General features: G+C 37.2%; 1 protein-coding gene across 1 annotated transcript; it reads right to left on the reverse strand.

Moving 5' to 3' along the window:
• Nucleotides 1-1163: 1163 nt before the first annotated feature.
• TARS1 (threonyl-tRNA synthetase 1) lies at nt 1164-17990 on the reverse strand. The gene is made up of 19 exons (XM_037529423.2): nt 17847-17990; nt 15874-15954; nt 13848-14038; nt 12501-12624; nt 11289-11410; nt 10692-10809; nt 10371-10435; nt 10208-10286; nt 9356-9502; nt 8224-8322; nt 7358-7524; nt 6245-6407; nt 6016-6153; nt 5576-5653; nt 5327-5427; nt 5096-5200; nt 4592-4664; nt 2339-2453; nt 1164-1922 (listed from the first exon to the last, which is right to left on the reverse strand). Exons 1-19 carry the CDS (start codon nt 17901-17903, stop codon nt 1774-1776), a joined length of 2172 nt encoding a protein of 723 aa, XP_037385320.1. The 5' UTR covers nt 17904-17990; the 3' UTR covers nt 1164-1773.
• Nucleotides 17991-18204: the final 214 nt, after the last annotated feature.

The following is an 18204-nucleotide window of genomic DNA, read 5'->3' on the forward strand; positions in this document are numbered from 1 at the left end:
ATTTCATCTGTCTTTAGATTTTGGTTTAGCCAGATTTTACACATTTTGGTAACTACTTTGCTTTTGGTACCTATTTTACTTTGCAATGTCTTTAAGATTCTATCACATAGTTATCAGTTCTCAAATTGTTACTGTATATTTGATTACCAAAAAGATCATAGAAATCTACGTAAACCAGAGGGTCCACAAAAGCTTAGTAGGTGGGTTCTTTCAGTTTTTCACATTACATGCCAGAACAGAACAACCGTAAATAGAACAGTCTTGCCCTACAGGAAAGAGAAGGAAAAGAAAGCAAACTTAACTACAGGAATGAGCTTTGATGGGTAAGTCAATAGTAAGAGCTATTAGAGGGTGGTCTCCTAAGGCTTCCAGATGTCAGCTATAGAGGATTTTGATTCCTGTTTCTGCCAACCTATGTCTTTATTATACTTTTATATCTTAAGCTTTGCTAGATTTACACAGCTTTTCTAAATATTTCTAGAAAATCATAAGTTATTTGTTACCTTAGATGTAACAAATAATTACTGAAAAAAATCTAGCTAAAACATTTTGGGTTTTCAGGTTATATATTATGGAAACCATTACAATGACTTATAACATAAATTTTTAAAAGCTGAAAAATTCAAACTAAGAAACTGAAATTTTAAACAAAAAGATCAAATATACTGGTTTAAAATGAATCAAACTTTAATAACATGATTTGAGAATGCAAAGTTCTAGTTTAAAGACAAAATTAGTTTCCCTCAAGATACATATAAAAATTACAAACCTATCAAAGGCTGTCTTCAGAGTCATAAGCAAGGCTCAATTATGAAGTTTAAAATCCCTATGATTAAAGATCTTATCTCTTTAATGAAAGCATGGTTCAATCTATGCAAAATGGCTTAATTTTGAAGTGACTTTTGCAAACAAGTTCTTGAGGTTATTAGAAAATTGACAAGGTGTTGTCTTCTATTAATGATATTAAAGAGAAAGTATTCTATATCCACATAAAGAATATATTTTTTAATGTTCTCACAATCACTAAACGCTGACAGAATAATTTAAAATTCACCCTTTACCAGCAATCTGTGTAACAAAGGATTCTATTGACTAAGGCAGTCTGCCTTATACATATATATTCTTTTGGAGAGATAAACTTTGTCTTAAAAATGTGTGCAAATCTACCCTATTATATCAGTGGTGGGCTTTGTTTTAAAAGGTTTGCATCCACAAATTATTATCTCGGTAAAAGATGTTACACTGTGAATACTGAGAAGCAGGCATTCAGCTCAGACTATGGTGTGAGAGTAGTAAACACTGTAGATTTGCCCCCCATTGCCCATCTTTTATCATTTAAATCATGCAATTTGTTCCAAGTAGGAGAGTGTATGCAATGAATAGTCATGACACATACATCAACGAAAGTTTTTATTTTTACACAATAAATCTAATTTTTCTTTTACCTGAATTAAATTTGAAGAATTTATTCAACTGCATTCAATTCGTAAAACGTTCTCCCACATTCCTCATGTTTTATCGCCAGGGCTCAGATATTTAAGGAGTACAATCATTTTAATGCATCTCTTTTAATTATATCCTTCAAGTATACATTGTCTAATACCTGTCTAGATCAAAAGGTTGAGCCCCTTGTTAACCTATGTAGCTACCTATGTAGATTTTGCAAAACTATTCCAAATTCAGAATAAAATGGTATTTCCCATGGTACAAAGTTAGTACTATGGAAACACAGTTCAGTCTTTTACATTCAGCCAATATGGGCGAAGTTCTTCATTAAAATTCTTCTTCCGCCTGTTTGTTGCGGGACTGCTTTAGCTGCTGCAGCCTCTCAATGGTTTCTGAAATAGTGCGCTCTCCATGCACTTTATTATCTCTTGTGCGAATATTAACGGTGCCACTAGTTTTCTCTTTTTCACCAACAACTAAAACGAAAGATACAAAACTTAGTTAGATGGAAAGATTCTTATTGGTCATTCAAATAGAAAAGATCCTAGGACCCAAAAGCTACACTGTAGCTAGATTAATTAAAATATATTGCTGACCATGTACAGTTCTGTAGCCTATTGAAAAATTTATTCATTGGAAACCATGCTGCAATGCCTGTAACTGCTGTGCTTATTGAATCACTAAATTCAACCAACTTAATACCTATTTAGTATATAAAAAATAGGCGGAGAAGGGGAGAAAATTTTAGACAAATCTTTGTGACATCAAACGAACAAACTTTATAGGTTAAGAATCAAATATAGAAGGAACTAAACTGATGACCAATTCTCTTATACCTAAAAGCATCAAGATTTTAGTATTTGCCTAAAGTTTGGCAAATTTTCTCTCTTACCTAGGATGAAATTATATTGGGCTAACTGTGCGTTTCTGATCTTTTTATTTAATGTACAGCCAGGATCCAGATCGATGTCCGCCATGAATTTAGCATCATGGAATTGCTGCCGTACCTATTTAAATGAAGACACAACATTTTTCAGATCTGAAATTAGAATTATATTTTGAACCTGAATGATTTTATTTAACATACAATTTGGATAACCATGTGAGTGCTAAAAAAAGAATGCAACAGGTATACTGAAGCTAATATTAATTTATAACTTCGCTCCACATTTTAAAAAATCAAAATAACCTATTCTGCTCTTAAGAGACGTTTTAGAAAAGACTTAAAAATCAGAAATCAGGTAATCAGCTCTTAAAACATACATTATAATAAAAAAGAAATTCCTTTATAAACATTTCACCTTCCCTATATGGCTTCCTGGAAATGAATTATCAGTCTACATATAACATCCACAGATGGATGTCTAGTCTAATAGAGAACATATTTCCAATCCTTCATATAGACAACAAGTTGGTAACATGAATCTACTCACTGCTGCCAATTATACATTCAATATTTTTTAAAATGAAAAGTTGATAGCCCAAACTTTATATCCCTTCAGAATAGAATACAAGTAATAAAACAATAGCTGTGCATACAATGACTGAGTTAAACAGACTTCTACAAGATTAATTCAAATACGAAAGAAAAATCAGGTGAGACATAAAATAAGGGGTTCCCCCCCACTTTCTGAACAGTGGTTTCCTTTTTCATTAAAAGAAAATTGATTAAATGAAGGATGCAAAAGAAGGAGTTAGCAATTTAAGATCAAATCAGGATTTCTTGAAATAAATTTCTAGGAATTGACAGTTTGCAAACTACATTATATATTATTCCCTGCCAATTACTAGTTTCACTTTACTGTCTTAAGTCCTTGTATATTAAGAAAACAATGTTTTCAGTATTTTTCCATTCCAAAGAAGCAGCAATAGATTAAACTTTATTAATTATAAATGAAAAAACCAGATTAATTTTTGTGTAGAACAGGGGTACAGGCCAGAGGTGCACAGGGTAAGAGGATTCACCAGAGACAAGAATGGGGAGCAGAACAGGTGGAACTACTGAAATACACTGCTGAGGGGAGCAGTGGGTGAGACAGGAGAGGTCTGCTGTGCCATATGTGGGTCAGCTTCCTGGCCAGGGGATCAAACTCAGGCCGTAGTGGTAATAGTGCTGAGACTTGAGCACTAGGGCACCAGGGAAGCCCCAGATTAAATTTTTTATCTGCTTACCAACCAATTACCACTAACATGACAAAAAGATCTAAGTGAAGCATTTTATGTCATTATTAGGTTCACATGCTTTTTTAGTGATCATTAACCAATGAACCTATTGGGATTTTATATAACATGTATTTCATAAGCATTCTTTGCACAGTACTGGAATGTCAAGACTACACCTTCAACTACTTGAAAGAATAAATTGCCAGGCCTGTGTGCTGCAGTGGCTGCTGACAGGTTGATAGTACTGAGACTTAACCCCCCAAGCCACCAGGGAGGCCCCACATTTTGTTAAAGACAGTTACAATGCAAGTGAATTTATCCTGATCTGGAAACAATAGTTTTGATGTTACAATATTGTCCACTGATTTTCAGATTTTTGCCTGTTTTAATTATTACTTTTAACATATAATCCTGAAACAGTATTTTTTCATAACACAACTTTTACTGATTTGAAATTCCTTAGCATGGAATTATAACTATAGCAGTACAGATTGTTCAAGTCCTTAAAAGGTGTGAAATATGAATTAGTACTATACATTTGTTAGTAAGTTAGCTTTTGGTGAGCAAGGCAAAACCTTGGTCTGTCATGATGTTAACCTGAAGAGTTTCAAATAACTGAAGAAATTTGTATTAGAAAGTAAAATTACTCCTTGAGTCAAAAAGCAATTTAAACTGCATTATGCATTTGGACTTACATGTCATATAAGGCATTTGCTAGTCACTATTTGCTAATACTAAATGCTAAATACACAAGTATAATACAAAAACACTATCCAAATGATGTCTTCTGCTCATGGAACAACACAGAAAAGCATTAAGAAGTAATACAATCTGTTCAGGTTTTTTGAAAATAGTAACATTTTTCTTCATCCCAACAGCTTGATTTGCCAAGAATATACATGTATCACTTAAGAGAATTAAAAAGCTGAACAACAGATACTACATTTAGAGAAGAGTCATACCTAAGGTAAGTCAGACTTACCTTCTGGGCATATTCATCACATGTTGGTCCCACTGGAACTACCATTACCTGACGAGGAGACAGCCAGAAGGGCCTTTTGAAGAAATCAAACATTTAATGTGGATTTGGGCACTTTCCCTCAACAGGGATGGCACATTTCTTAGTCTACTCCTCAGACTAAGTCTACGCCTCCTTTCCTAAAGCATGCAAAGCCATTTAAAGATAGAGACTATAAGGTGCAGAAAATGATCTTGTAAGGAAAATCATAATGAGAAAGTGTTACATACTACTCGAGCAAATCAAGTTCTAGGATAAAAATAATTACTCATAACAAATAAGTACTATTAAAACTAAAAAAATTGGGGCTTCAGATTGTGGTTCCTAATATTTTACTGAGCACTTATCAGTAATTAAGATGACTAATTGGAATCATTCTCCCTTTTCACTGCAGGACAAAATTAGAGTAAACATTTCTAACAAATTTACACTGTCCAGTTTACACCAGAAGATGATAACAAAAATTACCATTTGCCGCCATAGTTTTCAGTGAGGATAGCAATCATTCTTTCTACTGACCCCAAGATGGCCCTGTGGACAATCACTGGCCTTTTCTTATCATCACCATCATGGCTAGAGAGAAAAAAACAATTTGTTTTGCTGTAAATATGTGTGTGTGTGTGTGTACATACTTAGTACATATATATTCCTTTATATGTCCCTGAACAATAACATTCAGAGCAGACACTAAAAACTCACCTTACAAAAGTAAGATTAAATCTGATGGGCAACTGAAAATCCAACTGAATCGTTGCACACTGATGGTAGCGACCGATTGCATCTTTAATTTGTATGTCAATCTAAGAAGCAAAGATTGGTTATTGTAAGATGCTGTCCATATTAGAGCTGAACTCAACAGTGGTATTAAGGTTAATTTTCCTTTTTTCTTCTTATACTTCTTCACCCAATAATAAAAACCATATTATTCACATATACTTTGGCACTGACCTTTGGACCATAGAAAGCTCCATCTCCAGGGTTTAACTCCCACTTTTCTCCAAATTCATTCAGACTGTTTTCAAGTTGCTGAGAATAAATTAAAATCACTTAAAATTTTGTTCATCTGAAACTTCCCTTCTTCAAGTCTAATTTGAGACTAAAAATACTGTAATTACTTTCATGGGTCACTATTCTCTGTTTTATAAATTTGCCTACCTAAACATATTCATATACCAATACTTTGTAATTGTTATAGCTTGATAACTGAAAAAAACATGCAACCATTTCTAAAATACAAAATCATATAGAAAAAAAGTAGCTGACAAACCTAGGAATCATTTCTAATTTTCTTTTGCTTTTATCCATGTAAAGAGGTTTGGCTTTCTTACATGGCTGAACAGGGCAATTTTAGTCGAACAGTACTCAGGCATGCAGAAAACACCACTTACTTTCTCAGCTTGATTCCATACTTCAATATCTCCGAGGAATTTTTCTGGGCGAGTAGACAGGTTAAGTTTAAAAGAAAATCCAAATATGCTATATACTGTGCGCAGAAAATCCAAACAACCCTTTATTTCATCCTCAATCTTTAAATGGAAAAAAAAAAAAGGGCATGAATCATTTTCCTTGACTGTCTTAACTACTTCTTTCCAAGTATTTAATCCTATATTCTCATACCTGCTCTATGGCACAGAATATATGTGCATCATCCTGTTGGAATCTTCGTACTCGGGTGAGTCCTGTGAGGGCGCCTGAGAGCTCATTTCTGTGAAGTACCCCAAAATCTGCTAGTCGCAGAGGCAACTCTCGCCAGGATCTTGGCCGATGATCAAACATAAGGCTGGCGAAAAGAGAAAAGTAAAATCCACTGTTATTTAGTTTCACTAAATAAAACTGCTTCCCTAGTAGTAGTATGAAGGGCTGGCTAAAAGCTATTGATTCTAGTTGTCCATACAAGCAACATTTTTCAAATTCTGGGCTTCAGTATATGCCCTTGCATGAATGAAACAGCAAATGTAATAACCAACTATAACCAGAAAAGAATAAAAAGTTTATTCCCATTAAGTCTGGAGTCAAATCTGAGGACTGTCTTTAAGGCTTATGAATATATTTTTGAAATCTTAAGTTATACCTAAACCACTTATAGCACTGGAAGCTAAAGTCTATTATGTTCTTATTGCTCCAAAAGTGCCTCAGTTTCCTGTTAGTCTGCAGGTACTTCAGAAATTTTTAAAAATATTAGGGAAAACTCAAGGAATTAGGTTGCTTCCCTGACCTACAACTGAGTATCCTTGTGGAGATTCCTTTCTCACTTCCTCTGCTAGAGGCCTTGCTATGAGGACCTGTGGACAATGAGCTACCGCAGTCATAGCTCCCCCTAATTGTCTCCCAAAGGTTCTTCACCCAGCTTTCAAAGACATAGAAAGCACAACAGCCTCAAGGTAAGGTAGATTTTTCAGAGATGTCAATTCATTAGCAGTAGGTTTTGACAGAATACATTTCTCTTAAAAAACAACCGCCTCCCCACTCCCCGAGAATGCACTGTGCCCCACGTTCATCTCCCTGTTTTATCCTGCCTGTTCACTGACATCACCCCAGCACCATTCGTCAATGTCTACAGATCTGAGGATCTAATCAGGCAGGCAAGATATAATATCACAAATGTTGCATTTAAATACTTTCTGATGACACAATTTATCTTTAACAAAGATCCTTTCAAAGGAGGGGAAGCCATCTAGGACTCATGCACGATGGAAAAATCTTTGATAGAAACTCAAAGTCGCTGAATACCAGTGTCCCGGGCAGTTCATGGGTTTCAGAGCAAACAGCTCCTTCTCCACCTCAAAGGAGAACATATTATCGCTGTAGTGCTGCCAGTGGCCTGAGGTCATCCAGAGTCGGCTGTTGTAGATGTTTGGGGTGACCACCTCCTGGAATCCTCGTTTTCTATATTCACTCTGTTAGGGAAAAAAAGCACGTGTGGTTAAGTAAATGGTCACACTTCCAGAAGGAATAAAATTTTAAAGGGCAATTACGCATTTACGAGCTAGTCAAAATAAGATGCACATAAAGAATGATCGAGCAATTCCACTGAGAGATGTACACCAAAGAGGAAAGCCATGCTCACATACATAAGAGGGTTGTGAAAACAATGCCACTGCAGCAAGATTTGCTATAGTGGAGAAACTTTTACACCAGTGTCCAGTATACGGATTACTTTACTTCAATAAATGTCTGAAGTGCTCATAGTCCAATGTAAGTATGCGCTAGATTAGGTGGTGAGTACACAGATGTTGGTGGTACTAGTCTCTATAAACATGTACTTCATAATTCATAAAGAAAAGAAAAAGCAATGTAAAAACTAACTTGTTTTTTCAAGAAAATACAAATGAAGGGTCAAAGGCTCACACAGCTCCTATATAAAGGGTCCCAGGTGCTAGGTCAAGTTCTTTCCTGTGTACACACCCACATATGCGGACAAAATCAGGATTAGGAAGAATTTTTTAAATGTTTTAAGAGACGCCAAACTTCCATTTTTATTTATCCTTTTAAATGTTTCATCTCAAATACAAGTTATCTTTCCTTTAATCAGACCTTATTTAATAAAGTCAACACAGGTCCTAAATCTACATAAGAAAAGAATGAATATGGGTTACCCTGATGAATTCCATTAGTGTATTATAAATGTACGCTCCCTTTGGCAGGAAAAAGCAACTTCCGGGGCTGAGTTCATGGAAGAAATACAATTCCTGGTCCTAGGATTAGAAAAAAAAAAAAAAAAGCAAAGAATGTTTATAGAGACATAAAACATCAACATAAACTTGTGTTCTTGAGTTCAGAATACAGTCACGATGTCTCATATTTTAGTTTGTCCCACTCTCCTGCGTGAAAGAAAACATGTTTACACTCTGCTATACAATTTAATGGCACAGAGTTGCAGCTGATCTACTACTCAGCACAAGTATGTCCTCTGCCTGTTACATTGCTGAACACAGTCAAGTTTACCCAAGAGTGACATGAAACAGGGGCCCAACTCTCTCCACTACCCATAGCAGGGCCTCCTCTATTTTTACTTTTTCAAAGCTCCAAGATCTGTTTTCCCTTTTTCCTGAGAAGTAGGAACAGCAGAAAGGAGACTGGAAAAAAGAAATGATAATGAAGAGAAAATGGGGAGGAAGGTGACTGAGTTTGGGTCACAGTAAAAGTGTCCCCTCTAAATGCCCAAGTCCTCACGGAGGGGACCAACAAGGGCTGCCTCGTTTCCTTACTGCTAGAACTTATTTCAGACAGTCATGCTGCCTTATGTTGAAGCTTTATACCCTATAGCCAAAAGCACTTAGCACAGAGTGAACAGTTTCAGAAGGGAATGTTTTTATTAAACCTAACTTCCAGTTTAGAAAATATTCAGGGGTAGAGGGAGAAAGGAAATGACCTCATAGCATCCACCCATAACTCATTTATCATCTTGGGCAACAGCAGAGTAAATCTAGGACTCAGCTTCCACATCTTTAAGTCAATAAGACTAGGCAATTTCCAAGCTATTTCCCAGCTCTATGAAAAGCTGCAATACTTCTTTTACAGAATATGATAGGTCAACAACATTTGTTCTCAATAAAAGAAGAAATTAAAATGAATTTGTGTGGTATTGACCACACTCCAGAAAAGATAATGTGAATAATCAGTCAGTAGATCACACGTTACATAGCTGCATCTAGTTATTGCAGCTAAATTTCAAATGAAAATGAAGAAAAGTCAGTCTAGATACATTACTGTTCATTTTAAACATACCCTCCCAATTTTCCGATGATCTCGGTTTTTAGCTTCCTCTTGGAACTTCTCCCACTCCTTCAACATTTTAGGATCCGGAAATGAAATGCCATAAATTCTCTGGAGTGTCTCCATATCTGCTTTACCTTCCCAGTACGTAGAGGAATTCTGAAAACAAGCATTAACCAAAAAACAATATTGAAATATGTAAGTATCTCACTTATTTTAAGAGTTAAATGTCATTTCTCAGACACTTTATTAGTGACACTCCTATTAGTCCTCATGACCATAAAAGTGGCACCACAAGTGCATACTTAGTAAACACCTCCCAGCTGCTTTGAGGCCTTGCTAGAAGAGCTGTGCTCCCTCCACAGCATGAAGCTGTTTACTTCCCTCAAAGACCAGCTCAACCACAACTTCATGATCAAAAAGGAAAATAAACCCCCCAAAAAATCTCGAAATGACCCAATTACTAAGATTTAAAGTGCATTTTAATAATCATCCATAAAGTATTTATGAGCTACTATAAAACTGGCAGGTTTAATTGTGGTTAAAAAGCACATACCCCTACAGAGACTCAAGATTTGTAGAGCAGTGATGGCCGATGACTATGATTTTAGGCCCCCAACCCCACATCCCTGTGTGCTCTGATGACCAATGACAAATATATCAGTCACTCTTTGAGAGAACTTGAATTAAAAAGGACTAACGACATTTAGCACTGAGACGGTAGGCAGCAGAAGGAAAAAAATTCACCCTTACATATGCAAGAGAAAAATGGTAGCAAAGAGAAGAAACCAATAAAAACTTAAACATTTATCTATAGCAGAAAAATCTATTTATAGACAGAATCTTTGAAGATGCATTGCTTACTTTGTGTATTTTTAAAGTCTTAATTTTGCCAGTATGTCTGACATGTGGACCCCGGCAGAGATCTATCAAGGGACCACACCTAAGGATAGAAAGAAAGGAATTTTAACAAAGACTTAAAATGACACAGACACCACATGCATTTAATGATCTTTGATTTTCTCACCTATAAACTGTGGTAGTGGGAGTATTCACTTTCTCATTCAATATCCGGCATTTGAACTTGTTGTACTGAAAATAGGAAAAAGTATTCTTCAAAAAAACTCCCCTTCGACTTGTACCTCTAAATACTATAGCTAAAATGTAACTCAGAAATACAACTTTTCAAAGCATTGCCTGAATATGTCAATGTTTCATGTTTTGAAAACTGTTAAAATTTTTCTAAAGAATAGAATAAGCTTCCACTTAGTACACTACACCCCAGTGGGACAACTTCAAGTGATATTAACAGTGCTGTGAGTGGAGGCCATGTTCTCGTTCAATTTACCTTGAACATTTCCAACAAAGTTTCTTTCTTAACTTCCAATCTTTCAAAGGCTTGTTTTTCTTTAATGATTTTCTTACATAAAGTCTCCAAAGAAGAGAAATCATTGCTGGACACACCCCTGAAGGGAAAGAAAGTATAATTAATCTTCTTCCGTCCATTCCACTCTACTCTCAACTGCAGTTTGGAGGAACGATTCTTTAGAATACCTCAAGGGTTTTAATATATAAAAAAAATTAGACTTTTGCCTCATATACTGAATTATAAACTAAATACTTTTCATAAGTTATCGCTCTATTTTCAGGGGCATTTACTTCAGTTATCGATATAGTTCCCTCTAGTCAACTATCCCTATAACCAGGTTTCCAGAAGAGGAGAGGACCAACTTAACTTGTTCTTCTCTAGTATACCTCAGGGTTCCACTTCCATCAGTTTAGACCAAAGTTATCTTCCAAGTGTCTACAACTTCATATGCTACTACAACATTTCACGTTTTGATAGGGGGAATACTTTGTGACTATGATGCAATAAGCTTGTTTATTGAGATATCTTTAAAAATAATGTAATTCAGATTTAATTTTCTTTAGTCACATAACTCACCCTTCCTCAAGGTACATGTCATAATAGAATCCATTTTCTATTGGTGGTCCATAACACAAACATCCACCATATACTCTTTCCATGGCCTCACCCATTATGTGAGCACTAGAGTGCCAATATACCTGAAAATCCAAAGAAAAAAGGGATGGTTTAAGTGGGCAAACAACTTGTAAATGAAAATGATTTATCTGCAAGCGATCTATGAAATTTATTATGACTAAATCCAAGAGATAAAAATCAAAATGTACAGATCTATAAACTGCAGTGTGATTCAGAGCCAAAATAACTTGTTCTAATCACTAAATTATATTTGTATCTTAGAAATCATCTGGATTTCTCACCCACAGTGTGATGGTCTTATTAACATTACTGCCACAGGGTCTTCAGAGTCCACAGCCCATAGCACTGCATGCCAAGCACGGGATTCTGCCCTCTACTTGGCTTGGAGCATCTCTTAAGAATCACATTGTTTTTCTTATTGACCCTAAACAACTAAGGTGGTGCAACTTGATCACACAATACAATTGTAAAACATAAGGACAAACATAAGGAGACTGAAATCAATGGCAGCACTTGGTTTAATCTGATGATTCTGATGAGTCTGGATATATACAACACAACATTTTAAAGATTTATTAGTAATGATTTTTGAAGTTCTGATTTAAAACTTAAAGAGTCTAGAATATATCTGAAAACCACTGATTCACACACATAAGTACAGCAACCATCATCACTGAAACACAGTATTTTTTGTGGCTTGTAGTCATGGAGAAATGAGGAAACCGTGCCATCAAATGCAGGCTGATTTTTATTGTATTTTAAGCAGATCAGCATTTTAACATAAGAAAAACTGTCCACTACAGGCAAATATATTTGTTCAAATATATTTGTTAAACAAATGCATCTTGCTGAAGTGTTGATTAATACTATAGAACACAATTTTTACTTGCTAAATCAAAGTTTAATAAAACTCTCAGAACATAGTCCCCATTTGAGCATGTAGAAGTGAAAATGAATTTATTCAACTCCATCTCCTAATTTTAGAGGGCAAATATTTTCATTATGTTCCCTAAATAAAAAACAAAATGAAGATACCAAATAAGACAATGGGATATCCATAAACTTTAGCCACCCACTGGCAGTGACATTGACTGGAATACTGAAAATGTGATTCTTCATTTGAAATTCAACAAATACTGAAGGAAAACTTACTGCTTGAGCTTCTTCATCCTCAAACTTGAGAAGCTCCAAGGTACAGTCTTCCTCCAGTGGACGGTCTAGGTCCCAAACAGCCTTATTCACTTTCGCAATAACGGTGTTGTCAGCCAAGCCTTGACTTAAAAAATACAGATAGGTTTAGAAACACAAGACTCTAAAAGAGTATTCTGTAGCACAACATTTGAGAATAAGAACAGGAAAATAGACACTATATGAGTATGTATGTGTCTCTTCTGAAATAAGATGGAAAAAGGAACAAAATCTAAAACATGCAATTCAAAACACTATTATTTGTCACTCAATTCTTATTTAAGCAGACATGGTAACTTGGTTGAACAAGCAATAATAAATTTCCTGTGTTTTGATTAACTTTTACTTTCTTCAAAGTTTCTCACAAAGCCAAACTATTTAGATGCCAAATGAAAAAAAGGAAAGTTACAAAATAACTTCTCTCTCTTCCTCCTACTTGAAATCTAAGCAGTATTTTCTTTGAGCGGCAATGCTAACTTCAGAAAATCTATAAATGCCTAAGATGATATTACTTAAACAAATATATAGGTAACATAAAGGACTAATCAATAAGACCTTTTAAATAATGTGGATAAAAAGGACTTCTAGACACCCAATACAATGTAGACAATAAAACTATCATCTGGGGATGAGATGTCAAACAACAACAAGCGTACAAGGAATCCCTAGAGGGGAAAGCGCATGGGCAGAGTAGTTTGGACCAGCTCTGGCCAGTTTGCCAACACCTGATATAAAATATAGGCACCAATACATATTCCCAACTTTATTAGTTTCTAGCAAACATACCAACTATTGATTTCTATTCTATCAGATTAAGAAAGCATTTACTCTACTAATATACATCTAATTCTCAGTTACTTGAAATAACTTCTTCTAAGTGCAATTACAAGTTTTAAGATTAGATAGCACCTTTCTATGGATTAAAAAAAATAGTATTGCTTTTTCTTGTGTCATATATTAGTTTAACTTTCCACATCTGAAATAATTCACCTTCATTTTTAACTTCAAAACTTAGGTATTTAAGTCTAAATAGGTGAAACATTATCTATTTGGTTTTGTGACATTTGTGAACAAAGAAGAAACCTAGTGTATAAAATTCTTCATAAGAGAAGACAAAAAGTGAACTCTTTCAGAAATTAACATTGAATAAAGACTACCAAGCTCCACATAATTTTGGATTTTAAAAATCCCAAATGAGGTAAATTAAACATGTTAAAAACATTAAGTAGACACATAAAAACATTATGAGGTTAAAAGGTGGCAAGATAATAAAAGAAAGTTTGGTCACAAACAATAGAAGGTCCCATCTACCTAATTCCACAAGCGATTTGGTACGGTGTGGTTTTCCAGGATGCCCCGTCAACCTGTTTACCATCCGGCAAAGTAATTTTAATTGGCTTGCTGGCTTTTTCTGCCCTTTCTGCCAGAATGGAATCATGTTCTGCTTTTAGTTTATTGTACATCTCAAGACGTGTGTTAATATATTCAGGCCAAGGATCCAACTGCAAGACACAAAGGAGGAAAGACATATTCAGCAAACACTTGCTTTTCCTTTTCAGAAAAGGGAAAGAAAGAAAAATAACACACAAACTATGATTATCAATTCAACACAGTAAAGAGATTGCTCAAATCACCAGGTATTACCTTAACCTTGTTCTGCATGAAAGTGAAAGAAGAAAGTAAATGCTTCCCTCTTAAAGTTTTTACTTGAAAAAATTTAAAAACAAACAGCAAAGTATAAATAACATCATAAAGATCTGGGTGGGCTGTCAAAATCCTGAATGGAAATCATTATCATTTTGCTGTTATTTGTATAAGGTGATTTTTTTTCTTTTAAGATGTTCTCTTAAGGTCTCTTTTAAGTAAATGATCTTATAACTACAAATAAAAACAACTAGCCGGCTTTTCTATTTTGTTTCAATCTTGTCCAAGGGATGCTCTGTAGTTGGTCAGGCTATAAGTCCATTGATAATTCTTACCTAACCAACTATAAATTCATTTGACGGAAGGGCTCCCATTTGAAGAAATATTTGCGGAATTCAAAAAATATAAAATTTATGCTGTCAGCCTGTTCAAACATAACTTCTTGGAAATGGGAAGTTTATCTCATATAGAGTAGCACTTTCTTCCCCCCTTATATAAAATCTTTTCATTTCAATCATTTCTTTCTCACCCTTTATCTTTGACATGGAAGAGCCCTAATCTCTTTATAATTTCCCCCTGCAGCAGCCCTACCTTTTCTTTAATGGCTCTTTGGGATCTTTTCATTAAATTATCACAGGGTCCATAAACCTCCATGGTGAAACACCCATGAATTAATTCCAAGTTGAGAGCCTGTCATCATTCTGCAGCCCAGCGCTGAACTTCTCAGGCCAAAGGATACTACCTGGCCTTGCTCACTCAGAAGCACTGTAGTCCTGCCCACCCTGTGTCCCTCTGCATCTTAGTGCAGTTTGTCTCAGTATGTACTTGGCACTTTGCAATCAGAACTATTCGACATTCACTGAGCAGACAGCTACTGAGGCCCTGGGATTGCAGAGAAGAATAAGCCAGCAGGTCGCCCTTAGAAGAGGGACAAGACAAGTATACCAATGCCGGGAGAGCACCTCCCTGTACACTCTTGGCCAGACAGACCACTGGGAACACACATGGCCACGTGCAGCACTTAAAATTATCCACTCAGAAGAGCCCTCTAATTGTACTGTTTCCTATCTCCAGGCTAATTCTCATGTTTCAATAGACTAGCATGTACAGTTGTACTGAAAGTACTAAAACAAAATTAGGGAACACATGCATTTTTCTATTGCGAATTAAAAAAAATCACAACCAACCTCCCCCCCCCACCCCCAATTACAGTGGAATATGCTGGATAAAACGTAAAAGAAGTGATTAGGTAGGGCTCCAAGCAACCTTAGTTATTCTTGATCATCCACATAACTATCCTTAAGTAAATGAAAGCATTATAAATTTTGCAACACAGCATTTATAAAATTGTTCTTTACAACCAGTTTATAGTGCTATAGTACACTTTTAAAAAGCCTGTTCCTTTGTGCTTCTGCATTCTGGTAGTTTTGTAGTCCCCAATAAAACAACTGCAATGACTAAAGCAAAAAGTGAAGCATAGTTCACAGCAGTTCAACTTCAAAAATGAAGCAGAAGGCAGGCTTCACTGCCTCCTAGAGCCAAAACTCGGGAAGCACATTGACTGTGTGGCTTTTGAAAGCCTAATTCTCCCCAATGTTTCCATCTGTTGCCACAGCCCCTGTAATCTTACTCACAGGCTTAGTCTGAGACCGCCACCTGTCAACCTCCCTAAACAGAGCCTTCAAACACTTACCTCTGCTCGTCCTCCATCCCCAGATCCTTCTTTTTTGTTCTTCTTGCCCCCTTCCTTTCGCTTCTCCTCATTGGCACTTACCTAAGTAAGAAAAAAAAGAAATGGAGGTTTTACATTTTAATCTAATATGATATCCTTCATGCTGTCCCCAGAAAGTTGTCAGGATATTATTTTAGAATCTATTTAATAATTTTTAAAAAAGTGTTAACTCATTCTGAAAGCTGGTAAAGTTCACCACTGCCAAAAAGTAACAATTAAGTATAAAAAGTTCTAAAAACAAAGTTACTTGATAATGTTCAAGTTCTTATATTTTATTTATTTTACTGTTCCTGAGACTCTCAATTCGGGTTTACCTGGACACATACTAAATATTCATTTGTAGCCAGTTATTTTCAGAGAGGAGGAAAAAAACCCTAACGCAGTGTTTCTCCACAAGCACTACCAAGCACCTGTGTGCTCATAATATTTTGTTAAACCCTATATTTAACAACATTTTGTTAAACATAAGCCCCAACCCTTACTCCAGGCAAACTTATTCTCTCCAGGAAAACTAAGGCATATGAGTGAGACATTCCTGGAGAAGAACACAGCTGCACGCTCTGACAGATGTCCAATCAGTTAGGACAGCAGCAAGTGCTAGGGCCTTAAGGACTTTAAATGCATAGGGGAGATTTCAGTAGACTAGATTTTAAAGGGAGGAAATGTGTTTTAGGGGTACATAAGAACTTATTGTCAAAATGCTAAAAAAAAAAAAAAAGGGAAGAATGACTAAATTAGTCTGACTAAAACATAATGATTTTTAAAACCATAACCCAGATACTACACTTCCCTGCTTAAAAACCTTTATGTGTAGAATTTCAAATATCCTTGGTTGTCTAAGGTTCTTCTGATTGTTGTCACTCCCTGCTCAGCTATACCTCTTGCAAACAACCCCAAGGACACACTTGGTGTGCCTTTTCACTGTCTCCCCTACCTTTACCTGGAAAGGTTTGCCTGGCTATCTGGTGAACTTACCCTCTTTCTCTCAAATACAGTGGACCCAAGCAGAGTTAGTTAGGCACACCCTCTCTGTAACTCCTCAGGGTGGATCACACTGCATTATGGCTGTTTTCCTGCATTATGGCTGTTTTCCATTATGGCTGTCTCTCATACACCAGCTGTGGGGCTCTCAAAGTCAGGTACTGCACCCTATTCGTGTTTCTAGCTGCCTCACCCAGCACAGGGCCCAGCAAGACAAAATACTTGACACGACCCGGTGGAATCAAAGTGACCTGGACATGTCCCAAACCAATGGATGACACCAAACGGAAAGTTCAGAGGTGAAATGATCAACATGTGTAACTATATGGCGTGTCTCCAGCACCAGATCCGGGAAGGGTGTGATTTCTCTCTCTCTCTTTCAGAGAACCTCTCTCTCTCTCATGGGAACCTCTCAGAGAGAGAGAGAGAGAAAGAGTGTGTGTGTGTGTGTGTGTGTCTGGGGGGGTCATCTGGCTTCCACCATTTAATATAAACCACCCAAACTTGGGTAGGTTGAGTGTGGTCTCGGGACTAGGGTTTCCTTCCTTAACCTGGAGATCTTTGCCTCTACAGTGTTTTAGGATTAAGTGAGGCTCTGCAACATTCTTCCCGCCTAAATTGAGGCAAAAATACTAATCTGGGTCCGAAGATTCTAGATTGTAATTGTCTCGGCTTCTAATTAGATGTGTGTCTCTGAGGAGGTGACTCCAAGTCTCAGTTTCATCTGCCAAAAGAGGGGCACCCCAGAGGTGTCTGGCAAAGTTCTGCTTTGCTTTATGAATGGGCGATTCCTCCCCACACCGGCTCTGACTCGTCCAGTGGCTCCATCGTCGCCCCCGACTCGTCCCCCCCAGCTGGCCCGGGAAGCTTCCTTCTCCCCCGGGCCCGACCGGGCGACGGGGGCGTCAAGGAGAGCCCCAGCCCGGCCTCCGGGCCCCACTCAGAACGCTCACCGCCTTCTCCTCTCCTCCCATCTTCGCTGAAGGGCTGCTGGACGTCTCCTCCAACATGGGCGAAGCAGGAAGAGGAGACGGAACCGACTGGGCCGGCCCCAGGAAAGCAGAGCGGCGGGCGCCGGCAGCACTGCGCCTGCGCCACGTGGCCGGAAGGGCCCCGCTGATGCAATCCGCGCGCGCCCGGGCCCCGCCCCTCACTAGGCCCGGCGCCCCGGCGGCCAATCGGCAACCGGGGAAGGCGGGCCCTCCCCTCTTTGAACTAATGGAAAAGCTTCTTCGGTGACAGCCCTTCTAGGAAATCGGGGTGCGGTGGGTCTGGCGCATAAGCGGCCGACACTGAACCCCCACTCCCGGC

This window comes from Talpa occidentalis, unplaced genomic scaffold, assembly GCF_014898055.3.
Source record: "Talpa occidentalis isolate TD23 unplaced genomic scaffold, MPIMG_talOcc4v2.1 talOcc4.6, whole genome shotgun sequence".
NCBI classification, from domain to species: domain Eukaryota; kingdom Metazoa; phylum Chordata; class Mammalia; order Eulipotyphla; family Talpidae; genus Talpa; species Talpa occidentalis.